The sequence below is a fragment of the Onychomys torridus genome, chromosome 4 (assembly GCF_903995425.1).
Source record: "Onychomys torridus chromosome 4, mOncTor1.1, whole genome shotgun sequence".
In the NCBI taxonomy this organism is placed as follows: Eukaryota; Metazoa; Chordata; class Mammalia; order Rodentia; family Cricetidae; genus Onychomys; species Onychomys torridus.
The window spans coordinates 47,662,979-47,690,407 of NC_050446.1; the positions used below are offsets into that span (position 1 = coordinate 47,662,979).

Genomic DNA, 27,429 nt, shown 5'->3' on the forward strand with positions numbered 1-27,429 from the left:
CACCTCTCTACTGAGAAGTACAAGGAAGATGACACTAATCCAATCAGTAACTGTTAACTGTGGAGAAAACAAAAAGCTTCACAAAGGAAATGTAAAATGGAGTCATTAAGTTTGGCTATGAATAAATTTACAGTAAAAATGTAAGCACTGAAATACTAATTTAACCACAAATTAAAGTACTACATACTATCAAATTAAATGAGGCAGGGCCACATACTTCTGTAAAGGTAGAAGATTGGATGATTTAACAGTTAGCTCCTTGTCTTCCACATCACTAAATCATTATGTAATGGATCTGTTGTTGGACTCTGTTTTGTTAATTTCTACTTTTGTGTTGGTACCACAGTCTAAATTTACCGTATTTCTTGGCACACAACTCCCCCAGCTCTGTACTGTCCTTAAATACTATCTTGATAAGTTACTTAGCCCCACCTACCCTTGAATTCACAAGTATGTTTTCATACCTTGGCATCTTGACATTTACATTTTGATACAAATTTTGGAGGTTTATTAATTTTTACCTTCCCCTGAATACTGCAATCTTATTATTATTATTATTTTTTTGTTTGTTTGTTTGTTTGTTTGTTTTTTGTTTTGTTTTTGTTTTTGTTTTTGTTTTTCAGGACAGGGTTTCTCTGTAGTTTTTGGAGCCTGTCCTGGACTCGCTTTGCAGACCAGGCTGGCCTCGAACTCACAGAGCTCCATCTTCCTCTGCCTCCGGAGTGCTGGGATGACAGGCGTGCGCCACCACTGCCGGGCGAATACTGCAATCTTTAACTGATATTGCACTGATCTATAAACTTACAAGAGGTAACAGCATTATAACACTGAGTCTTTCCACTCCTAGGTACTGCAGCTCTATTCATTCAGGCATTTTGTTTTGTTTTGTTTTGTTTTCCGAGACAGGGTTTCTCTGTGTAGCTTTGCGCTTTTCCTGGAATGAATTCTGTAGACCAGGCTGGCCTCAAACTCACAGAGATCCACCTGGCTCTGCCTCTGGAGTTCTGGGATTAAAGACATGCCCGGCTTCAGGCATTTTTTTGATTTCTCTGCATTTTACGGCCCTTGGTGAAATTGTCAAGTATCTTTTTGTCAGATTTATTTTGAAGTATCATAATTTTATGTTCTTATACAGGATATCTTTTCAAAAACTTACTTTCCATTTGTTAATATGCAAAAGTATTACTAATTTTGGAACGCCTTATAATCAGTGACTTGACCAAGTGTATCCTCATTTGTCAATCCTTTGTGATTTTCTTCTGTAACAATCCTTAGACTAATCTTTATTCCAATATGAGAGGTAATAACTTGGCTGTACTAGGTCATGTAACTAAATAAGCTGTGTAAGCAAATGTAATGAACCATTCTCTGACTACTATCGAGCTCTGCTATTTATTTCAATGGCTCTGCCACCATTATATGAATTATGATGATATAATTATAATTACAATTTTGCCTTGGCCTCTCAGGTGCTTGGAATACAGATATAAGCCATAGCATCTGGTTCCAGGCATTCCTATTTAAGGTCAATTATTTGAATGTTAACAGTCTTAGTCCAGATTCCTTGGATAGTAAAACTAGCAATTTCTTCATAAATACCATTTATTTTTAACTTTACCTGCTGTGTCAGAATTAATATGCATTTTCCCATTTGTTCACAGTACCCTGGGCCATGAAGTGATTTACTTAATACTTTGGTTCTTTGGTTTTAAAAATTAGACTGAGAGTTGGGGATTTAGCTCAGTGGTAGAGCACTTGCCTAGCAAGCACAAGGCCCTGGGTTCGATCCTCAGCTCAATAAAAAAAAATAAAAAATAAATAAAAATTAGACTGAAGCTAGATCTTAAAAATATTTTATTAGCTAGTCAGTGGTGGCGCATGCCTTTAATCCCAGCACCCCGGAAGGAGAGGCGGGCGGATCTCTGTGAGTTCAAGGCCAGCCTGGGCTACAGAATGAGTTCCAGGACAGCTAGGACTGTTACACAGAGAAAATCTGTCTCAAAAGGAAAACAAAAATTTTATTAAACCACCATAAAAATCTGCTATTAAATAGAAGTAATCTATAAATTCTCTATACAGAATATTTTAAAATAGCATGCTAGTTTAAGTAAGTTATTGTTCTACAATAATCTTAGGAAAATACATTTTGGTAAGCTATTTTAAAAAAAAAAAAAAAGGTACTTTTCCTAACCCCAAAGTAACTCATTTCTGTAAGGGCCTGTTTTTCTTTTAATCACTTACATATTTAATTTTTACTTCATGTAACACATTTATAGGCACAATGCAGAATTTCCATACACCATGTTGTCCCTTCCAATTCTTAATCCCCTGCTAATCCTCTCCTATAGTTCCATACAAAATATCAAAGAGGTAAAGCCGGGCGGTGGTGACGCACGCCTGTCATCCCAGCACTAGGGAGGCAGAGGCAGGTGGATCTCTGTGAGTTCGAGCCCAGCCTGGTCTCCAAAGCGAGTTCCAGGACAGTCTCCAAAGCTACAGAGAAACCCTGTCTCGAAACCCCAAAAGAGGTGATTACAAATCCGAGTCGTTCTCACTGCACTGTTGGCTATCAGAACCTGTCCAACTCACTCTCCTCTCCAGCTTCCCACTATCCACTCCTCCCTCTCCTCTTCCTTACTTTTAGTAGTTCTACTTTGAGAGCAATTCTTCTTCCCATATAGCACAGAGGACAAGCAATACTTGCTCTTCTGCATCTGGGCTTATTTCACCTACCAGTATCCTCTAGGGTCCTTCTAGTTTGGGCACAAATGGCAAATGTTTACCTTTTTAAATGCCTACTTATTTTTATTTCTGTGTATATGTGTTGTTCAAATCTTAGATGGTCTTTTAATAAAAAACCTGGTATCAGATATTGGGGTGAAAGCTGGAAGATCAGAGAAGCAGAGCAAGCTACAGCCAACCTCACCTCACCAACTCCTCAGCTGATCCTGTTTCCTCAGACTGAAATTGAAAGCTTCTGAATCCTCACCTGAAAGATCTCAGCTGAGCTGCCTTAGTTCCTGTTTCCTCACGCCTTATATACTTTTCTCCATCCTGCTGGATTAATGGCGAGTGCGCTTCTCAGTACTGAGATTAAAGGTGTGTACCACCACTGCCTGGCTCTGTTTCCAGTGTGGCCTTGAACTCAAACAGATCTCTGCCTCCCGAGTGATAGGATTAAGGGTGTGTGCCACCACTGTCTGGCCTCTATGTCTAATCTAGTAGCTGGCTCTGTCCTCTGATCCTCAGGCAAGCTTTATTAGGGAACACAATTTATCACCACATATATGCATATGTCAGCTTGTCGTAAGTACACCACAGTGTCCAGAAGAAAGCATCAGATTCTCTGGAACCAGAATTACAGGCAGTTGTGAGCCATCATGTGGGTGTTGGGAACCCAACCCAGGTCCACTGGAAAGGCAGCCAGTGCTCTTAACCACTCAGCCATCAACGGTTCTGATAAAATTTAAATTTTTTTGAAATTTTATTTTCATTTTATGTTGATGAATGAATGTATGTCTACACTGTGTGTGTAGTCCCCATGGAGGCTGGAAGATGGTGCCCTGTCTTCTAGAAGTAGAGTTACACATGATTTTGAGTAGCCATGCATGTGCTGGGAATTGAACCTGAGTCCTCTGGAAGAGTAGCTAGGGTTCTTAAGCACTGAGACATCTCTTTAATCCTGGGATCTCATTTTTATCACTTAAAAATATCCCCCCCCCTCTTTTTCTCTCTCTCTCTGTGTGTGTGTGTGTGTGTGTGTGTGTGTGTGTGTGTGTGTGTGATATTCTCTTTACTCATCTATCAATGCATATCTTAGCTGATTCCCTATAGTGGTTATTAGTGCTATAATAGGCATCAGCATTCAGGTATTCTTTGATATACTAACTTCATTTCCTTTGAGTATATTCTAGAAGCAAGACTGCCAGCCCACCCTGCAGACTTAAGTTGTTTGTTTGTTTGTTTGTTTGTTTTTGAGGAATTCCTATTATTCTCCATAATGGCTATCCTAATTTGCATTCCCACAGGCAGTGACTCAGAATTTCTTTCTGTTCCCATCACTGCCAGCATGTTAGTTTTGCCTTCTTTGGGGGGGGGGGGGGGGGGGAGAGGACAGTGGCCATTCTGGTGAGAATGAGATGAGACCCCACCACAGTTCTGATTTACACTTCCATGACAGCTACTGTTACGTAACTCTGTAAAGCTTTCACTGGTAATCTTACCAAGACTTTGAAGAAGAATACTCAAACTAGCAGATACAGTTTTTAAATGGAGACTGCTAAAACTAAAATCTTAAAAATTAAGTTCCTCATTTAAATGCCTCCACATTTTAAGTCCTCATGTAGGTGGAAAGAGAGATCAACTCCCAAAGTTGTCTTCTGACCTCCCCACATGCATACACAGCACAGACATGCACATATTCACTTGAAATTTAAGAAGTAGAACACTATTTACCAAGTCCTTATGTATCTAGTAAACATAAATTAGGACATAGAAAAATATTAAGGATCATCATACTATAATCGAGCACCTATTTTATCAAAGTTTCATTAGACTATAATCAGCCACACACATTGGATGACATTTGGTCTATGGTTCCTTGAGTGCCACAATGACAGAGCTAAGGAAAGCATTTGTGGCAGAATTCATATGACCTACAGATATTTCCTCAGCCCTGTACAGAAAGGTATCAAAATGCTTCTACACAAGATCACATGAAAAGTCAGGGTGTGTGTGTGTGTGTGTGTGTGTGTGTGTGTGTGTGTGTGTGTGTGTGTAGGGGGTTTTGAAAGAATTGAATGCAATGCTGTACTTCACCAATAGATGCCTCCATTTAACCATGCTAATCTAATATAAAAAGTCGTTGCTTCCCTGAAAAGCACTATCTCAATGTTTGAATTCAAAATGTAGTCTTAATACAATTAACACTTCCTGTTTTAGGTACTCAGCCTCCATTCTGATTTTGGGTTAGTCAAGCATCAAAGGTTGTTTTGTTTGGTGTTGTTTTATACTTTCAGTAGGACTATAAATTAACCTGCCTAGGTACTACAGACAGTCTGGGGAAGATCCTTTTCATATACACTGACCCATGCCTACAGATAAAAAACGAGAGAAAACACGAAAGAAACATGAAACTACTCAACTCTTCTCCCTAGAGCAGCGGTTCTCAACCTTCCCAATGCCGTGGCCCTTTCATACAGTTCCCCGTGCTGTGCTGACCCCAACCATAAAACTATTTCACTGCTACTTCACATCTGTCGTTTTGCTACTGTTAGGAATAGTAATGTAAATATTTTTGGAGGCAGGAGCTTGCTAAAGGGGTGACCCACAGGTTGAGAACACCTGTCCTAGATCTTGGGATCTCAGAAGGACATAAGCACAGGGTGGAGGTAAAGGTGTTACTCATGGGCTGGGGTCCTTTACAAACACCACAATCAGCAGGAAACCAGCTCCTGTGGTCAAGATGGCCAGGGCTGCCTGCCTTCTGTCCAGTCTCATCCTCAGCCTCTGAACCAGCCTGTGAGTCTCTTCCCATCCTTGAGATAGCTAAACCTGGTTTCTTTTTCTATAAATAAAAGTTAATAATTGGTACAAAATGTAAACCACTTCAGAATGGTTAGCGAAAAATCTGGAGTGGACAAAAGACGAAAACGAAATCACTGACTCAGATGAGATGACTCGTCCACCTCAGCATTTAACCAGGTATTTTGACTAGCACTAGCTCTAAACAAGACTGTAAAGCACTAGGCTTTGGTTCCCACCCATGATTTCCATCAGCATTGCCATTACTCAGTTCTTAGCTCTGCTAGCTGCCAAAAACCCATCTATTATTTTTTTTAGATTTATTTATTTATTATATATACAGAAGAGGGAGCCAGATCTCATTACAGATGGTTGTGAGCCACCATGTGGGTGCTGAGAATTGAACTCAGGACCTCTGGAAGAGCAGTCGGTGCTCTTAACCTCTGAGCCATCTCTCCAGCCCCCCATCTGTTATTGAGCTCTTAGTTCTGTTAGTTTTCCATTAATTCTAAACAGTAAATTCAGGTGCTTAGACTTCACTCTGCACTTATGAATATAAGGAAAACCTTGCTATACGCTCCCATTTCCTGAGACCTCTTCAGTTCATTGAAATACTACTTCTAAATGTCCATTGATTGCCCGACAGTGGTGGCACATGACTTTAATCCCAGCACCTGGGAGGCTGAGGCAGACGGATCTCAGTGAGTTCAAGGCCAGCCTAGTCTACAAAGCAAGATCCAGGACAGCCAAGGCAGTTAGTTACACAAAGAAAGCCTGATATCCATCAGCCAGGCCGTGGTGGCACACACCTTTAATCCCAGCACTCGGGAGAGGCAGGCAATCTCTGTGAGTCCGAGGCCAGCCTGGTCTACAGAGTGAGTTCTCAGACAAGCTCCAAAGCTACACAGAGAAACCCTGTCTTGGAAAAAAAGAAAGAAAGAAAGAAAGAGAGAGAAGAGAAGAGAAGAGAAGAGAAGAGAAGAGAAGAGAAGAAAAGAGAAGAGAAGAAAAGAAAAGAAAAGAAAAGAAAAGAAAAGAAAAGAAAAGAAAAGAGATATCCATCAGTTAGGCTAATGAACTTAGTTAAAACATTTCATATCTTAACAGAATGTTTTGAAATGTAGGTTTAATTTACAAAACATTTTAACAACTCTATTAACTCCCATGAACTAGATTAAAGGATAAATGTGTAAAACCAAATATGCCTACATACAAGTTAATAGCTACACCTATTCTGCTCTGGCTATTATTAGAATGACTATAAAGTATCTGAAGCAGGTATATAATTCTGTCTGTAAACCAAGAATATGAAATGAAACCTGATACATAATGAGTACTTTAAACTATATGCTGAGATGCTAGGCAGCCAACTGTAGAGAACTTGCCTACCATGCACAAGATGCTGGCTTACCTATACACAAACACATATGAAATAGACGGCTTTAGTTTTTATTCTTGTCTGATACCATCAGCTTAGAGGTAAGGAATATTATTAGTAAACCAAACAGTGGCTCTATTTTCATTTCCAGAAACCTTGCTAGCACTGGCTGCTGGTAATAGAATAATACAAGAGCAGGTTTAGAAGGCTTCCCTGATACTTTCTAGAATAAATTCAAGTCTCAAACAAATCTTCAGCTGGGCAGACAGCTCAGTGGCAGAGTGCTTGTCTAGCATGTACAAGGCCCTAGCTTTAATGTCTAGGACAAGTGAAGGAAAAAAAACCCCACAAAACTACCCTAAATAAACTTAGTCTCCACTGTTCCCAAAACTGCATTAGAATCAGGCATACTGTTGTGATTTCTATTTTTTTAATTTAAAAAAAAATTTTATTTTTTTATATGTAGGAATGTTTTGCCTGCATGTATGTCTGTGCATCACTTGCATGCCTGCCCATGGGAGACAAAAGAGGGCCTCAGAGGCCCTATGACTCAAGTTATACACTGTTATGAGCTGTCACAGTGGGTGCTGTGAATTGAACCCAGATCCTCTGGAGAGCAGCCAGTGCTCTTAACTATTGAGCCATCTCCGGCCCAGTTTTGAACTCTTAAAGTTACTTCCTCCCTCAAATTAAGGTATGCAAGTTTTTCTGACCTCAACATAGTAGCAGTCTAGTAGAAAATAATGACAATGTGATGTAATAAAGTATGCTCAGGTACATCCAGGTGTGGACAGAAGGCAATAGGGGTCACTTAATCTGCACTGGGTAAGCAAGCAGTCAACCATTCTCAAGATTCTGCGTCCTCTACCAGTGTGAATCTGATGACAGAGTGGTCAAGGACATGGGAAACAAGGTCAACTGCCCAGTCCAAAGAAAAAAAAGGTGGAAAAACTGCCTGCTGGAAGAAATCAGTGTACTAGATGAGAGAATAAATGTGAAGGGAAAAATGGAGGGGAGAAGCAGAAGACTGGGCCATAAGATAAGGCAAAAATCAAAAAAGATTAAGAACACTAAGTAAACTCAAAAACTGTGTGAAACCATTTAAAATTTCTAAGACAGATAGTATGCAATCAGATGTGCCTTTCAAACTAGGAAAATGACGTTTTAAGTACACATACATTCCAAACTCTCTATCCCTTTGGGGATAATTCAACAGTAAAATAAAACAACAGCTGTGATGATATGGTTGGTATAGAGCACTCTTTTCTTTTCTCAAGAGGGTGGCTGTGGGGTAGAGGTAACGGTTGCAATGGTTAATCAAGGAGAGGAGGAGCAGAACAGCACGAGGCTCTAAAGTGACGCACTCCCAACTGACAAGGAAACAGGATTCGGGCCTGTTCTTTCGGCCAATCCTACGGTGAAGGATGTCAATCCCAGGGTCTCGGAACAAGATCTGACACCGGTCATGAGTTGCTCTTCTGCCAAAAATATTATGCACATAGAAACACTTAGTAACTCCTCAAGCGTATTGCTTTTGGTAAAGCCAGCAGAACTAATAAGTAAGTTCAATGAGGCTGCAGGACACAAGAGCCACACACAAAACCCAACTGTACTTTTTATTCAACAGCAATGAACACCTGAAAATAAAGTGAGGAGGCCGGGCGGTGGTGGCACACGCCTTTAATCCCAGCACTTGGGAGGCAGAGGCAGGTGGGTCTCTGTGAGTTCGAGGCCAGCCTGGTCTACAGAGCGAGTTCCAGAAAGGTGCAAAGCTACACAGAGAAACCCTGTCTCGAAAAACCGAATGAATGAATGAATGAATGAATGGATGGATGAATGGATGGATGGATGAATGGATGAATGAATGGATGAAGTGAGGAGGACAATTCCACTAGAAGAGAAAGAAAAACACGGAACTCATTGCCTTCGCAACACTGTGAAAAGAGGGAAAGCCGCAAAGAGCTATGCGCCAAAGCCACAAACACCACTGAAGGAACCAGAGACCCGAGCTGCTGTGGAATGTCTTTCTGTACGCTGAGAGTATACGTTGCTCATTGGTTAATAAAGAAGCTGCTCTGGCCTATAGCAAGACAGGTTGTAGCCAGGTGGGAAGTCCAAGAAAGGTACAGGGAGAGGGAAGGTAGAGACACTGCAAGCCACAGCCTGAGAAACAAGATGTAATGGAATTCAGATAAAGCCACAAGGCACATGGTGATACACAGATTAATAGAAACTGGTTAATCTAAGATAAAAGAGCTAGTTAGCAGTAAGCCTGAGCCACAGACCAAACAGTTTGTAATTAATAATAAGCCTCTGACTGGTTATTTGGGTACCGGTGGGTGGGGAGAAAAGCTTCTGGTTACACTAAGCAAATGTAATGACTAGACAACTTACTAATAAATATTGCAATACTTAAACTAACCTAAACATTCACCTGCAACTCTGATCAAAACTCTAGCTATCTTTTTTCAGAAGGTGACCAGCTGGTTCTAAAAGTCAGACTGAAATGCAAGAGACCCAGGACAGCCAATTAATCTTAAACATGAACCAAGTTTGCAAACGCACACTTCAGTTTTCAAATGTGCCATAAACTACACCGAAGTGTGGTCCGATGTTGAGAACAGAAGTTCAGCTCAGCAGAGGACTAAGAGCAGAGAAGTAAACCCACACATTTATGTCCATGAATCAACAACCAGATAAGCACAGTGTGTGTTCAAAACAATCCAAGGTGTAAATGTAGGGGGTAAAACTACAAACATCTTTCTGGGTTCATTTTATGGTTGCTACAACACAATGACCAGGTAAAACACCTTTAAAGGTTTCATCATATGGCCCTATGCATTTGGTGATAGCATCCCAGAGGGAACACGAAGAGGAGACAGAGCGAAGCAGAGATGGAAAAGGACAGAGAAACTGCTAACTCTTTCAAAGGCTCACCCTCTAGTACCTTGTTCCTCCAACTAAGTAAGTCCCATCTCCTGAGGCCTCCTCAATCACCCTCAAACAGCACCACCAGCTGGGGACCAGGTGTTTAACACCTGAGCCTGTGAGGGACTCACACCTCAACAATGTCTTAGAAAAAAGACTATAGGTATATACTATGTGACACTGAACTATGCAAGTTTATCTGATATGATACCCAAAGAATAGAAGAAAAATCTGCAAATCATTTTTCTTACAAGGGTCTATTACTCATCACACATAAAAATCCCTTGTAACTCCAGATTTAAAAGCAACCTGAGGGCTGGAGAAATGGCTCAGAGGTTAAGAGCACTGGCTGATCTTCCAGAGGACTCGGGTTCAATTTCCCAGCACCCACATGGCAGCTCACAACTGTCTGTTCTAAAGAATCTGACATTCTCACACCAATGCACATAAAATAGAGTTAAATAAATTATTAAAAAAAAAAAAAAAAAAAAAGCAACCTGACTTAAAAACAGGCAAAGGACTGGAGAGATGGCTCAGTGGTTAAGAGCACTGGCTGCTCTTCCAAAGGTCCTGAGTTCAATACCCAGCAACCCACATGGCGGCTCACAACCATCTGTAATGAGATCTGGTGCCCTCTTCAGGCCTGCAGCCATACATGCAGACAGAACACTGTATACATAATAAATCAATCAATCAAAAAACAAAACAAAACAGGCAAAGAATTTGACTAGACACCCCATCAGAGAAAATATATGAATGGTAAGTAGGTATATGGCAAAAAGTTCAACATCACTGGTAAACAAGGGAATGTAAACCAGAACACTATATGGCATTGCTTTCTTTATACACCAACCAGAATGCTAGACTAGAAGAGATAATAACAACAGATAATAATAACAGGCTGATAAGGAGGAGAAACTACACTCCTTGCACACTGCTATGAGGATATGAAACCACCTGGCAGTTTTTCAAAATAAGAAACACGAAATTACCTGAAGAGGGATGAAGGATGACTCAACACACACATATCAGAAGATGTAATGCAGCATATGAATAGACCCAGGGACAGAATCACCGCAGTCTCAAGAGATGTGGAGAAGCCTCTGGACAAAGTTCAACATCCTTTCATGACCAACAGTGAAGAAACTGGCAGCAAAGGGATCATATTGCAACATTATGAAGGCTTATGACAAATCTATTTCCAACATTACACTGAGGGAAGAAAAACCGAAAGTCCTTTCTCTAAAATCAAGAACAAAACAGACTTCTACTCCTTCACTCTTACTCAATATGGTGCTTGAAGCACTGGTCAGAGACGTAAGACAACAGTAAGGAAACGACGGAGACGCGAACAGGACAGGAACTCACTCAAATCACCCCTTTCACAGGTAATATGGCCCTATTCAGGGGGCTCTAAAGCCTCCAGAAAACCTTGATTTGATAGACTTGGAGCAAAATATTAGGATACATGTTCACCATACAAAACCAGTAGCTTTCCTATCTATCAAACACTGAGAAGAGCACTATACCATTCATGATGTTATAGCATGGTACAAAATTTTAAAACTGTGTGTGTGCGCGTGTACAGATAGATAAATGGCAGATAGATGTAAATATCTAACCAAGAAGGTGAAAGAAATCTACAATGAAAACCTTAAAATATTAAATACAAATTGGAGACACTACAAGATAGATCTCTAGGACTAGCATAATATTGTGCAACGCTCCATTATCAAACACACTCTACAGATTAAACACAATCCTCCAGCAAAGGCAAGTATATTCTTCACAGAAACAGAAAAAGAAAAGAAAATCTTACAAATCACATACAAATATTAATGACACCAAGTAGCCAAAGACACCCTGAGCAAAAAGAGCAAGGCTGGAGGTATCGCAATACCCGATTTCAAATTATACTACAAACCTATACCAGACACAGCATGCTACTGAGACTAACACATACAGATCAACCAACCAGAGGACACAGAAACCCACATGGAGATAGCCATGTGATGTTCAACAACGGTGTGAAAATGTATGATGGAGAGAAAGACAATCTATTCAAATTTGGTGGGGGAAACCATATATCCACATGCAGAAAGAAACTAGATTCCTTTCTCTCAGCCTGTGCAAAAAATCAATTCAAAATGGAGTGAAATTTTCCATGTAAAACCTCACACTTAGAAACTGCTACAGGAAAAGCAAAGCAACACTCCCATATATACAAGTATAGACAACACCTTTTGTTCAAGAAATTAATAGCAAAAACTGCCAAACACAACTACATTAATATAGAAATATTCTGCACAGCAGATAAAATCAAGTTTCTAAATACTAACTTTTCTTCTACACATTAAAAATCATAAAAAAGTAATAGTCTGTCCTTAGGCATGTATATAGGGTTCCTGCACAAAAGACACTTTGTAGTTTCCGTGATTTTATTTATTTTATATATATATATATATATATATATAGTGTGTGTGTGTGTGTGTGTGTGTGTGTGTGCGCGCGTGATGTACTCACACTATGGTGGCCAGTGGACAACCTGTAACACTTGGTTCTCTCCTTCTAACGTAGGAGACCTGGGGTTTAAGCTCTGGCCATCAAGCTTTCTCAACAGCTCCACCAAGTGTGCTCTAGAGCACTTGATACAGAGAAAGGACATGAAATGAGATGAAAAGTACACTCACTTTCGCGCCAACACTGCAGCTCCCAGTACTCCCGGTGCTCCCAGTGGCAACTCCAGTAAATCTAGCTTCCAGTAGTTCTTGTCTTCTTGGATCCAGACTGTGAAGCTCATCCATTGCACCTATTAAGAAAAAACAACACATGTGCTTGTGTGTATGCACACATATATACATTACATAGAAGACTACAGTAAAAATTTACAAATGAATGCTAGAAACAGAAAAAAACTACAACTTTACAACTTTTAAGAGGTACACTCCATTTAACAAAGTATCTTATAGCAAATTCACACTTTTGACTATCTATAGTCCACAGTCCACCCAATTCATGTGTGCAAGCACGTACACAAACATAAAGATGTTTCACAAAACACTTGGCCTACTGTAGGGAAGTAGTAAGAGACCTAAACAAGCTAGCTGCTGTGGCACATACCTACAATCCAAACACCAAGGAGGGTAAGGCAGGAAGGTCATGAGTTCAAGGCCAGCTAGGCTACAGACTGAGCTCTAGGCAGCATGGGTTACATATCTCATCTCAAAAACATAATTAAAAGAGTCCTATACAATATCAATTCTGTTCTACTGCATTAAGGGGTGAACTACAAAGGGAGAACTCCCCTAGCATACTTGGTTCAATCCTCAACATCTGAAAAAAGGGGGAAATTTACATTTTATACATTTAACCTTATAATAACTAATGAATTGAACTTTATCAAAATTTTAAAGGCTTGTTAGTGCCAAGATATTTCAGTTGAAAAGAGAAGCCAGAGCAGAACATGTTTCCAAAGCATCTGAGTGCCAACACCTCTCCTTGGCCTGGCAATTGGTTGCTAATGCACCAGCACTTAGAAAGATAGAGACAACAGGCCCTACTCTGTCCAGGACCAGCCAGCAATAACAAGGTATTGTATTTCTCACTGTTCTTACAAACTATAGTTTCCTCTAGGACCTAAACCTTCCATATGTGCACCTTGAAGTTTGCACCTGGAGGGGGGCATTAAGCCAAAAATGCTCGTTCAATGCTGTCTCACTTCAACAGTTTCTGACACTTTCATAAACTTTTAAAAGAAAGAATATACATGAGTACCCCTAGCACAGGTCCTGGCACTGAACAGGTGTTAGAGAATGCACTGGCAAGCCGGGCAGTGGTGGTGCACACCATTAATCCCAGCACTAATGGAAGCAGAGGCAGGCGGATCTCTGAGTTTGAAGCCAGCCTTATCGACAGTGAGTTCCAGGATGGCCAACACTACACAGAGAAACTCTGTCTCTTAAAAAAAAAAAAAAAAAAAAAAAAAAGCAAGAGAGAGAATGCACTGAAAGTCTACCTAGAACACTGGAGACTTGTTAGCTAGCTCGTAACCACCGGCGAAGATGCTTTCAATCGGTACAGACTGTCAGGGCCTTCTGCAGCCCAGACCAGCACCTGCATTTTAATAAGGCCCTGTGAGCACTCTGTATTCGAGAAGGTCTGCTGTCAAACCAAGATTTGTCAACTTTATTTAAGGAGAGAAATCCTAAGTATTTCGATCTCCGTAGGCCAAAAGGCAAAGATTAGGGATACATTTCCATAATAAGAGAAAAGGCTCCCACAAACTTCATGGCCAATCTCAAATAATAACCGCTGTAAATAGTACCTTAATACAAGTCTGTTAGCAAAAAGAACAGATTCTTTGGGGAAGAGAATACCTCATTACTAGGGTTTCCTGTTCCCAAAATCTCTTGCAAATACTCACCCATAAATGCTAATCTAAAATAACTCTGAATTTATTTTCAAAAAATGTTTCTAATCTTTTAATATAAAAATTACTTTGTTGTAACAAACTCATAAATAAAAATATGATCCAGCTAGATTAATGTAGCCACTCACTCACCCAGTCCCTAACTATACAGACCAGCAATGAACATCCATAGTTAGAATGGCCATTCTGAAGCCCAGGAGCTTCACTATCAATTACATTCTTAGATCTTTTTTTTTTTTTTTAATGTGTGTATGTACCTAATGCAGGTATGTGCACCACGTGTATGCAGGTGTCCATAGAGGCCAGAAAAGGTCTCCTATCTCCAGGAACTGGAGTTACAGATGGATGTGAGTTGTCCTGTGGGTGCTAGGAACTGAATGCAGGTCCTCAGTAAGAGCAGTCAGTGCTCCTGATCTTGACGTTACTTTCACTGACATAGTTACAGCCAAATCCTACTAGTGATCCCAGCATGTGACTTTAGTAGAAGGCAGTCATTACTTGGAAGACAATGTAGAGCTCTATTGAGCGGCTCTGTTGACACTTGCCTTGCAGTGTCGCCACAGCACAGAAACAATCAAAGGCCAATACAAGCCACTCGGCTGTACAGTTAGAGATTCTGAACCATGGGAGTCCCCATGTGCTTGCTACACCATTGAAAATGCCCGTGAAACTACTCTACCCATGCAGCTCTGTGTTCTGCCTTCTCTGATGGCATTGTGTACACCAGGGGGCAACATACTTCACTACCTACACACTTTGTTTTTTGGTTTTGGTTTTTTGAGACAAAGTTTCTCTGTGTAGCCCTGGCTGTCCTCAACCTCACAGAGATCTGTCTGCCTCTGCCCAGAGTGCTGGGATTCAAGGCGTGCACCATCATACCCTGCATGCGTACATTATTTTATCTTCTAAATTTCATGTCATATTCATTTAAAAACTGTAAATCTGAAGAAAAATTAATTTTCAAAAGTAAATAGTAATTGCTAATAGTAATTGATAATGGTTGATCCTCTTTGATTGCAAAAATTTCAACCTCAGCCTTTAAACAACTTTAAAAACAAACAAAACATGTTACCAACACCAAGCCAGTCAGGATACTCAGCATTTGTTCTTAACAAGTATCCATGGAGGTAATGCTACTTTAACTCCATGAGAGAGAATGGCATTCATGACAGTAACTGACATATTTTCTGCAAATTATTTGCTGATGAATAACACATTAACAGCCATAGGCTTTGAACATCTTAAATTTTGTATCAGTTTTGTGAATCTGCACAACTTTTATCTGTTCCACACATACTTCTCATTATTCACTATAGCACATCTTAGTGAATCCCACTTCCATTTATGCTTTGGGGTTTCCTAGACATTGAAAATACTGGTCTGTAAGCACTCCACAAAGAATACTCACAAGGTTAGTTTTTCTGCCACTTTAAACTTGTGAGTTCTCCAGTAAATAACAGCAGAGTAGCATCAATAACGTCTGTCAACTCCTTAAGCACCAGAAGGACCACTACATACCTTATGCCTTGCTTTTTAATTGACTATCAAAGCCACCCCAAATGTCCTTAAGTGTTAAACACAATTATTCTTGCCAAAAAGCTACAAGTTTTAAACAAGTCTCTGGACATACTTTTTTTTACTTCTGTGATCTAACAATTTAATTAACTCAACATCAGTAAATGACTCTGCTTAGCTAACAAATGAGTCCATTGAAAACTAGTTTTGATGGTAACTTTATATTTTTTTTCATTTTTATTTTTAGGAAAGAATTATGCTATGATGAGATTTCATTTCAGATTTTCTAATTATAATCCCAAAAGTTGGAAATGCTGTAGTATGTTTACCTTGGTTATGGCAACAGATATTCTTCTATTCTAAGTGTACTGTTACTGCATAATAAGAACAATGTTTTGCTTTTTTTGATATTTAATTCAACAAAGCAATACAAATTCCATCCAGGGGCCTAATAGTTCTGTGGTAAAGTACACTTTGTATGTACAACACGTGGGTAGTTTCAGCACATATGTGCACACAGACTAAGTCTATTTTCTCTTATTTTGATGGGCATGAACTAGTAATAAAGAAAACAGCAGAGACCAACAACAGCCATAGCACTCAGCATACTGTAACATTATAACTATATCACTAAAATGTACAGGCTAAGAGCAGTATGAAGTGGTGAGAATGCTAATGTATGGTCTCTGCCACAACTACTCCGCTCTGTCACTGTAACACAAAAAGAAATAAAGTTCTATATTTTGGGAAGATTTAACACTATTTGTAGACACTGAAATTGGAGTTTCAATATTTATTCTTCCTTTGATCATATTTAAAATGCAGAAATACATAGGATTGCTGACTATCATCTGAGCGCACATTTCAAAAATTTCAAGGGGTTGGGGATTTAGCTCAGTGGTAGAGCACTTGCCTAGCAAGCGCAAGGCCCTGGGTTCAGTCCTCAGCTCTGGGGAAAAAAAAAAAAGAGAGAAACCCTGTCTCAAAAATTTCAAACTAATCTAAGCTGTCATTTAACACTCAAGTGTTCAGTGATCAATTTCAAAACAAAAGTAACACCACAACCCATTAAGCTACTATACAGTAAGTGTTTCTACTCTGTAAAAAAATTTAGACCATATTAAAGACATCAACGTTCTTTTTTTTTTTTTTTTTTTTGAGCTGAGGATCAAACTCAGGGCCTTGTGCTTGCTAGGCAAGCGCTCTACCACTGAGCTAAATCCCCAACCCAGACATCAACATTCTTAAGGAATATCCTACAGTACTACCAGTAACCCTAGAACTCTAGAGATCAAGGCCAACCAGGGCCACTTATGAGTCAAGGCTAGGCTGAGCTACATGGCAAGACCCTGTCTCAAGAAAACCACCATCAACAAAAAACAACATCCTCTAACTATCTATGCTACATCCCATTATTTGTATTAGCCTCTTTCTCCCATTTAGAATTGTAAACCCCAAATTTCAAATAAAAACAAGAGCTGAGACTACCCACATTAGAGATCAACAGCACTCTACATGATGAAAATACTCAGAGAGCAAAAGCACATGACTTGAACCCATCAGAGCACTGTGCTGTGCCTGACTCTCCTCTCTGCCTGCCTTTCATACACGCCTACAGACTCAGTAAATACCAGCTGTCATAAAACCACGACTCCCCGGAGTATCACAGAAAGTGGACTTATGGCCAATCAGCATCGCTTACAATTACACCACCTTTGTTTTTAACAAGGTTTTTCATTGTGTGATTTTTAGTTGTCTAAGTCTTCATCTTCTTTGATAGTCAAAATAAAATGAAAATATTTAGAAAACATGTCTTCAAAGGTTATTACCCATTACCAAAAAGTCAAGAAAGTAAGTTTGTTCATTAAAAGCCTCTCCAACAGATTCTGCTGCTGCTGGGACATCACTGTAACATTTTAATTCATTCCAGATTGTGTTACTTTCTATATTATACCTGATGGTTTGTACATAAGTTAGTTTTTCTTCTATTAATATTTTTTCACATAATACCTGATAAGACGAGGGACATTTTTATTAAAGAAGGAAAACTAGGATAAAGCTCAGAAATCAGATTAATAAAATAGAATATTCCATTTAAGTCATTCCTTTTTTTCAATCTGAATGTACTTGAAAGTATGGGAACAAGAATTCAAGGAAGCAACATTTTTATAATACTTTAGGATGAACTCTGAGTAGTGTCTCAAAACACTCATGTGGTCATTCTCCGAGGTCTAGCCAGAGAATCGTGGTTCTCACCTAGCCAAAACTAGATACACAAACAAACAAAGCCTTCCCCTTGCAAACAGGTAATGATCATCGCAGCAAACCTAACTGATCAAAATGCAAAGGTCTGGAGCATAGTCCAAGCTGACCCATCTACAACATAAGCTAAGGCTCAGGTGCATGCAGAAGAGGGGCTAGACAGACTCTAAGAGCCAGAGAGAGGTTGGTAGTTTGCTGTAGGAGTCCTAGATATGTCAGAAAGCTACTCCTGTGAAGTACCAAAACCATGGCTGCCTAAACATAAGCTGAGCAAGGACAACATGAATAGACATGCTTACATGGAGGAGGAAAATCTCACAAGGCCCTAGATAAAAATCTACAGACAAATAAGGCATGCTGAAAGCAGGAGAAATAGTCTGTCCCGGGGAAGTGCACACCACCTAGTCACTCAATACCCAATGGGCAGCCCTAAAACCACATATACAAGTAGCAGTATACAAATTGAACAGGTTGTAGGGTGTTTGTTTTGTTTTTGTTTTTGTTTTTTCAAGACAGGGTTTCTCTGTATAATAGTCCTGGCTGTCCTCGAACTCAGAGAGATCCACCTGCCTCTGCCTCCCAAGTGCTGGGATTAAAGGCATGGGCAACTACATCCACCACGCCCAGCTGAGATTATTTTATATATTGGATACATGAGTAAGGGGGTGGGGGGTGTTGTAGAATCTTCCTTTGAGGTTAAGGAGTGCTTCTGTGGCTAGGCAATGTGTGGTGCGGCAATACATGAATCAAGGCCCTACCAAAGAGGGCAAGCAGCCCTGAGAGGTCACTGCGTGAAGCTGTAAAGTAAAACTTGCATTGTGTCTCTAGAGACCCCCAAGGAGTTGAGGTGTCAGAGCTACAGAATATCTACTAAGGAGAGCGAGCTACACAGAGGGAATGGAGCCAGCCCAAGAGAGAAACACTGTGCAGCAAAGTTGGAAGGCCAGAGCCATCTAAGCCCTCTGACATCAGACATGGAGACAGAGGATTTGGAGTTTCCTCTGCTGGGTTTCAATCTTGCTTTGGTCCAGTATTTCCTCACCACAGCCTGATTCCGATTGTGGAATGGTGATGCATAGTCTGTGCAAACTAACATACGCCCAACAATTAAAGAAAAAGAGGTGATGAATTTGCAAGAGAGGTAAATGGGAAGGTTTGGAGAAAAGAAAGGGAAAATGATCTAATTTAAAAATCCCAAAAGTTAATTAAAATGCCCATTTTCACATAATAAGTACATTTTTCTTTATCTTCTTTCTTTCTATCTATCTCCCTCTCTCCCTCTCTCTCTCTATCTATCTCTCTTCTTTTCAGAGCTGAGTACCAAACTCAGGGCCTTGCACTTGCTAGGCAAGCGCTCTACCACTGAGCTAAATCCCCAACCCCAATAAGTACATTGCATTGACATTGCACTACATTATTTATTCTGTCATTAAATCTGAAATTTGACTCCCTATTTTAAAACCAAATATTGTCATTTGGGGGCAGTTAAACCACAACATGCTAAATGAGTACCACAAAATTCAATCAAAAGTCCTCATTTCCTAACAACTTTCTTTCACATGAGTTTAATAATAAAAACATACTCTAAACTTTTCTCAATAATTTGTTAAAACTCTACCTAGTTTTTCCCCAAAAAAGAAAAAGTTCACACTTTTCTCACTAATGCAACCTTCCCCACTGATTTGAAAGGTCTCTCTGGTCATCTATCACATTTCATACAAGCAAAGTCTGCTTGTAAACTTAATTCTGTTCTAGCAAACCATCTCTGAGCCATCCACACTGACATAAACACATACACCAACCAAGTGTTTTGCCCAAATGATTACACAGTCTTAACAGGCACAGAATCTAATGTGTATGTTCAATTATATAAGCCTGTAGTGAGAAGACAGTCTACTCTAGACTCACCCCAAGTCTAAGGCTGTATCATTTTGAACACTATTCTTATAGCTCTCCCAGGAAAAGATTAAGATATACTAAGACCAAACTGCACAGACTGAATCAGAGGCAACACATTAGATTTCTGTTTCTCTAATATCGTTGACTTTTAAAAACTAACTTAAATTTTATCTTTTATTAATAAAAAAAAGTCTGATGACTAATCTTTCTTTCATCAAACAAACACAGACACACATGCAGGGTCTGGGGAGATGGTTCAGCACTTGAGACACAAGCCTGAAGACCTGAGTTTAGATCCCCAGAAGCTTGTGAGCCAGCTAGCCTAGACATGCAACAGAAACAACAGGAGACAAGGACAGAGGTAAGAACCTACACTGGAAGTATTCTCTGACCTCCACACGCATGTCATGGCACATACAACACACTCTCTAAAATTGTCTATGCAAGGTCTATCCATGTTTAAGCATATATAAATTTATATTTACATATAAAATAGGAAAATAATAATATAAAATGTATAGAAATGTTACAGTAAAACAAGTTTGTATGTTGACTAACCCTGTCACTTAGGGCTCATTCAACAACATGCACCTATTCACCTGTTAATACACAGGTGTCCACCAGCACATGTCACATGTATCTCATGATTCATTCCCTCCAGCTTTCTCCCTGGGTCTGACATCCTAGTGGGTAGAACAGCATAGATTTTAATGCTTAATTTCTCTAATGGCATGTAAGATCATTAACCAAGATCCTTTTTCTCTAGCCTCAGGCTTACAATTTTAATTTTCCCTCTCATGCATTCATACATGAATATACACATACACACTTTATACTAGATCTCATTTCTGTATTAACATATAGTCCCATTTTACAAATAAGGGAATTGAAAAAAAAGTTAAGTGATATAGTTATTTATTAAAGGTTATGACAGTCAACTGAGAACACCTTAATTCCAAAGGAAGATTCCAGAAGAAGTCTGTACACAGAAAGAGACAGTAGGGAGACAGAGACAAAGAGAGAGATGGGGGAGTGAGCACACAAGTGTGCTGAAGGAAGAACGTCCTCCAGTGAAGCTTCAAAACACAGGCACTCACATTCTCTCCTCAGGACTGAAAGTCAGCCAGGTCCTGTCTCCACACCAAGCACTCATTACCCACTCATCTTTTCTGCTTTCATGTCTTTTCTCACGCTCAAAACAACAGCTACTTATTAAACAATAACAAACAGCCCCCCCCCAAAAAAAAACTTCCTTGTCTCCTAGATCCCACTCCTCAGAGGTATAGGCATACCTATACAATCATTTAAAAATATTTTTTCGCCGGGCGGTGGTGGTGCACACCTTTAATCCCAGCACTGGGGAGGCAGAGGCAGGCGGATCTCTGTGAGTTCGAGGCCAGCCTGGTCTACAAAGTGAGTTCCAGGAAAGGCTCAAAAGTTACCAGAGAAACCCTGTCTCGAAAAAAAAATTTTTTTTGCTTTCAATTGTCATAATTTTCTGACAAAACTTATTTCATAATGCCAATTTGTTTGCCAAATGAAGGGAAGAGTATGTATTTTTATTTTTAAAACAAGCAATTTCATTTTATTCTCTTTGAACCCTTAATAACACAAAATTGCTAATAATGAAAAATGCAAAAAAAAAAAAAAAGCACATTAATTAAAGTAAACATATCCCACTTGTAAGCCCTAGCACCTGAAGTGAGCATTCTGGCTTATTTTTGTCAGAGACTCTTTTTTCCAACAATGAAGATTATGCATTACAATAGCTCCTGATATTTATAACCTCAAAGAGAAAAAAGATAAAAGGAGACTCACGATGAGATAAATTTTGTGAATGCTAACATACTGCTAAGTGAAAGGACAAGCATAAAAACTCTGTCCAATTCTGCTTGGGTCTACATTTGTTACTAGCAATCCTATGTTCAGAAACTCGTCAAGTTGGCAAATTCCAACACCCACCACCAAAAAAAAGAAGCTTATCATTTTTGAAAAATAAGACCTGAACCATGTTTTTGATGAGAAAATAGGAGTGGCAGTTCTCACCAAAACAACAGCCACAAATGCGCGTGAACTTTGTATCTGTATGCTCTCAGACACAGGACAGAGTCGGTATCTGTGCTCTTAGTGTGCGCTGCTATTGGTACCTGAAGACACAAGGCTCAGCCAGGGCTACATAGACAGACTGTTTCAAACCAAACAACCCAACAACAAAACCTTGATAGGTATCCCGCCTATGGGATGGGTCTATTAGGATTTATTGTCAAATTTACCGTACCCAACATAAACATGAAATTTTACAAAATAAAGAGTTGAAAACTTCCTGTATTTTCTTTAGAACTAAAGAAGCTGTCTGGCAGCAGTCTGTCATCATACACCCAATACAAAGGAATATTGGGTGACCATGAAAATGGTTTTCATGAAAACAGACCAAAATGTGGGAAGCCTCAGCTATGGAAATGTACATGTTGAGCTCTGAGAGTTCTTTCAGCAAATACCTAGGTGTGGCCCTAAGGACACTTGCTGTGACAACAGCAAATCAGAAGGACATGGGGGGGAGGGACAAAACAACTAAGTGATGGACTCGATTTGAAAGAATGTTGGTAGACATGGTTTGGAGAACTCTCGGGATTTCTGTGTGTCTGCATAATGGATGTGCATGTACTCGTGTATGAAGGCAAGGTGAACATCATGTCTTCCTCAGTCAAGAATTCACCACCTGTGGTGAAGGAGACAGGACATCTCACTGAATCTGGAGCTGACTGACTGGCTGTCAGGAATCCCACAATCCTCCTGTCTCCAGCTCCCCAGTGCCAGACGCCACACACGGCCACACCTAGCCTTTTACATGAGTGCCAGGAATTCAAACCGAAGACCCTGTACTTGTGAGACAGCATTTCTCAACGTGATCCACCTCCTCAGCCTGGGATTTCTTTCTTGGTCAGGTGTGAATGAGAAAGGATACTAGTGAGTTTCTCTGTCAGGACTTCCCTGCTGATCCAGCAGTAAGGACGGTGGCGACTCGAAGGCAGACTACTGAATCTAATGATTCAACTGTCATCAGCAAAGAGCACACGATAATGAGGAGGAAAGGCTCACAAAGATGGGAAAACTGTTTCGCTATCATCTACATATCAAACTTAGCCACTCTTGGGGCTGCTTAAATGACTGATGCTACTACACATAAGCCAAAAGGACAAGATGTTGCTGCAACTTGCAACATGAATGAAGATTTTAAAAAGCAGAAGGAAGAACTTGAGATGATTTTGACTGGACATATCATATAGAATCAATACTATGAAACACGTGGGATGAAACACTATGATGCATTAACACTCTGTAAACTTATCATTTACCTACCTTATCTGATTATACTACACAGGCAAGGGATGACTGAGTAATTCTCCATGACACAAGAAAAAAAATTAATCCTGAATCTATTTTTGTAACATTAGAAACAGCCCCTCATTACAACTTGTTATTTGTGGATTTTAAAATTTAATTACGGAACCAGATGTGGTGGCACACTCCTATAATCCCCAGAACTGAAGAGACAGAGGAAGGTGGATCCTATGTTCCAATTCAGCTTGGACTACAAAGTGAGACAGTCTCAAAAAACAGGACCGGAGATATAGTTCAGTGGTAAAGCATTTGCCTGGTGTGCACAGGGCCTGGACAGCTAGGTCCTCAACACTGAAAACAACAGTAATTAGGAATAGGAAGATTATGGGATGTTGAGCCTCTCTCCTGGCACTCACAACAAATCAAACCCCATCTTATTCTCTCCAACTGTACTTTGCAGACATGCTGAAAGAGGAAAGACAAAAACAGTGTGTGCAAAATGCTGGCTAAAACAAGGAAACAGTGACAACAGCAACACAAAAACTGATAAAACACGGTTGGCTTGGACCAGCAAGATGGTGGGTAAAGGTGCATGCTTCACAAGCCCAATAATACCCAGAATCCACTAAAGGGAAATGGAAAAACCAATTCTACAAAGCAGTCCTCCAACTACACACACACCAGGGCATACACGCCCCCACATCATCCACACACAATAATAATAGTTTTTTGTTTTTTTGTTTTTTTTTTTTTAGTTTTAAAAATATACTCAGCTAATAACCTAAAAAATGGGCTAAGATCTTAAATAGACGTTTCCTTGGAGATGAATACATATGACTAAAAGTATATACAAAGATATTCTGGTCCAGCAATTCCACATGTATATATCCAAAGGAATGGAAGCCAATCTACATTCCCAAATTTACTGCAACATTGTCCATAACAGCCAAGATACAGAATCAACTTAAGTATCCTTCAACAGGCAAATGAATAAAGAAAATCTGGTGTGTATATATAATGAAATACTATTTAGCCTTCAAAAAAAATCCTCTCCAATCGGGTGGTAGTAGTGCACACCTTTAATTCCAGTGCTCAGGAGGCAGAGGCAGGCAGAGCTCTGTGAGTTCAAGGCCAGCCTGGTCTTTTTACAAAGTGAGTTCAAAAAAATAAAAAAGAAAGAAAGAAAAATCCTTTCCAACAAGCAAGCATGAACAAACCTACAACAGGACATTATACTAAGTGACACAAGCCAGGCAGAGAAAGACAAATACCATATACACCCAGAGTCAAACAAGTTTAACTACACGAAAGAGCAGGATGGGACTGGTTGGGGAGGGAGTTGAGGAAATAAATACTGGCCACAGGGTACAAAGACGCTATTAAAGTACGCCTCACAATAGCACTACCGTAAGATGTGGGAGCAATGTAAATGTCATTGGCAGATCAATAAATAAACATACTGTGGGACATTACTAACCCTAACGAAAGGGAAATTCTGACATTTGCTGCAACATGACAAACCTTTAAAGACATTACACTAAGTAAAATAAGCCACAAGGATAATAATGTAAGGTGTATGATTCCACTCAAGTAAGAGTAGTCAAATGTAAAGGTATAATCTTTATGTAGGCTGTGAAGATAGGTACTAAGAAGAGGGAACCGAGCCACATGGCAGAATGTAGATTTTAAAAAGTGGGTTGATTAAGTTATAAGAGCTAGTTAGAAACACACCTAAGCCAACGGCCCAGCTTTCATAATAAATAGTAAGTCTCCATATTGTCTTCTTTAGGAGCTGGTGATCCAAAAACAGTCTGATAAGAAGGCCTGCTACAGTCAAACTCAGACAGAAAGTGCACTGTGGTGCCAGGGCTGGGGATAGAGGAGGATGAGAAGTCATGGGTTTAACAGCAGAATTACAGCTTCTCAGGATAAAAACAATCTGGAAATAGCTGTTCAACAATAAGATCACACTTAGCAGTACTGAACTTGAAAATGATTAAGAGAGTAAGCTGTATGTCATGTATTTCTCACCACAATTAAAGGTTTTAATACAATTATCATACTTTGCACTGCTGCACCAAAATGATTTTGATTATTGATTTTTCTTTATCTACTAAAAGACAAACATCTGCTTACTAACAATAAGCCTTGGGAGGGGACAACCATTTTGTTTAACTTATGAAACTCAAATGTCCATGTCCATAAATGAGATTTCATTTTCATACATGCAAATCTATTTATCTGCAAACTACTATCTATAGCCACATTCTGCTGCAACACAAAAAGCAGTTTGGGGGCTGGGGACATACGCAATTAGCTGAGTGCTTGCCTAGCATGTTTTAGGCCCAGGGTTCCATCGCCAACATCACATAACATAGGCCTGATGGTACATATGTGTGGATCCAGCATTCAGGAGGCTGAGGCAGGAAGATAAAAGTTCAAAGTCATCCTGGGACACCTTAAAGTTTGAGGATACATTGCCTTAGTGGAGACCTTATCTCAAAAAACAAAAAATGAAAAAATAAACTGTTTTTAGGATCCAAAGTGTAGCTCAGTGGTACAACATACACAAGGCTATGGCTCCACCCCAAAGGTTCGATAACTCACATCCAATTCCAAAGCAGGGGTAAGGTGCACAACAGCAATACATTCACTATCTAAAACACTGACTCAATACAACTCCTTTTTAGAAAACAAAGTCGCTGGGTGGTGGTGGCGCACGCCTGTAATCCCAGTACTCGGGAGGCAGAGGTAGGTGGATCTCTGTGAGTTCGAGGCCAGCCTGGTCTACAGAGCTAGTCCAGGACAGACTCCAAAGCTAGAGAAATCCTGTCTGGAAAAAACAAACACAAAATAAATAAATAAATAAATAAATAAATAAATAATAAAAAACAAAGTCACAGTTTTAGTTTTTTATGTGGCTTCTTATGTGACTTTAATCACCAAGATGTACAACTTCCCACAAAATAATATTGCATTATGACATTTTTGTACGTGTACGCATTTTGCTCCTATGGCATTCTATATCCTCTTATTACTATCCCAATCTACTCCCCAAATCTCCCTTTTACTTTCAGGCCTTTTACGGATTTGTATGTAGGTTTTTTAATCTGGAGTTTATACAAAATATGGTATTTTAGTCTTGCTCATTTTTCTTCATATGATGCTATCCAGATCCACTCATTTCTTGCAAATAACATAACCTAACTCATTATCACAGAATTAAAGTCTACTGTGCATATATGGCACATCTTCATTCACCCATGGGCTGACAGATATTTAGGCTGATCCCATGCAGCCTGTCTGCTCTGAATACTGTTAATTACTAGTAAACCTGAAAGTGTAGGTGTCGTGGTCTGAAAGAAAATGGTCCTCAAAACTGGGCATGCCTTTGATCCCAGCACTTGGGAGGCAGAAGAAGGTGGATCTCTGTGAGTTTGAGGCCAGCCTGGTCTGCATAATGAGTCCCAGGTCAGGCTCTAAAACTACAAAGAGAAACCTGTCTCGAAGAAAAAAAAGAAAGGAAGGAAGGAAGGAAGGAAGGAAGGAAGGAAGGAAGGAAGGAAGGAAGGAAGAAGGAAGAAGGAAGAAAGGAAGAAAGGAAGAAAGAAAGAAAGAAAGAAAGAAAGAAAGAAAGAAAGAAAGAAAGAAAGAAAGAAAGACAGGCCCCCAAAGAGGGTGGCACTATTAGGTGGTGTGGCTTTGCTGCAGTGTGTAGCCTTGTGGAAAGAAGTATGACACTATGGAGCCAGGCTTTGGGGTCTCATATATGCAAGCCACACCAGTGTTTCAGTACACTTTCTGTTGCCTGTAAGATATAGAACTCTCAGCTCCTTCTCCAGCACTATGTGTCCTGCCATGACAATAATAGACTGAACCTCTCTGAACTGTAAGCCACCAATTAAATTTTCCTTGATAAGAGTTGCCATGGTCATGGTGTCTCTTCACAACAATGAAACCATAATTAAAACAATAGGTATCTATTACATGCTGACGTTTTTACTCTTTCAAGTATGTAATCAAGTACTACAGCAGGATCATATGGCAGTTCAAGTTTTTTGAGGAAATTCCATGCTGACTTCCACAACAGTTGAACTATTTAGATTCCCATAAGCAGTGTCTACCTCAAACTCTCCAGTTTTTTGTTTCATTT

The 27,429-nt window shown here is 39.7% G+C and overlaps 1 protein-coding gene across 2 annotated transcripts in view; it reads right to left on the reverse strand.

The window, feature by feature from the left end:
- Tlk1 (tousled like kinase 1) overlaps nt 1-27,429 on the reverse strand; it is a 118,098-nt gene that overhangs the window by 66,442 nt on the left and 24,227 nt on the right. For both annotated transcript variants that reach the window (XM_036184190.1, XM_036184191.1), the window contains exon 2: nt 12,520-12,638. In XM_036184190.1, coding sequence (XP_036040083.1) covers nt 12,520-12,638 — 119 coding nt within the window. The remainder of the gene's footprint in view (nt 1-12,519; nt 12,639-27,429) is intronic.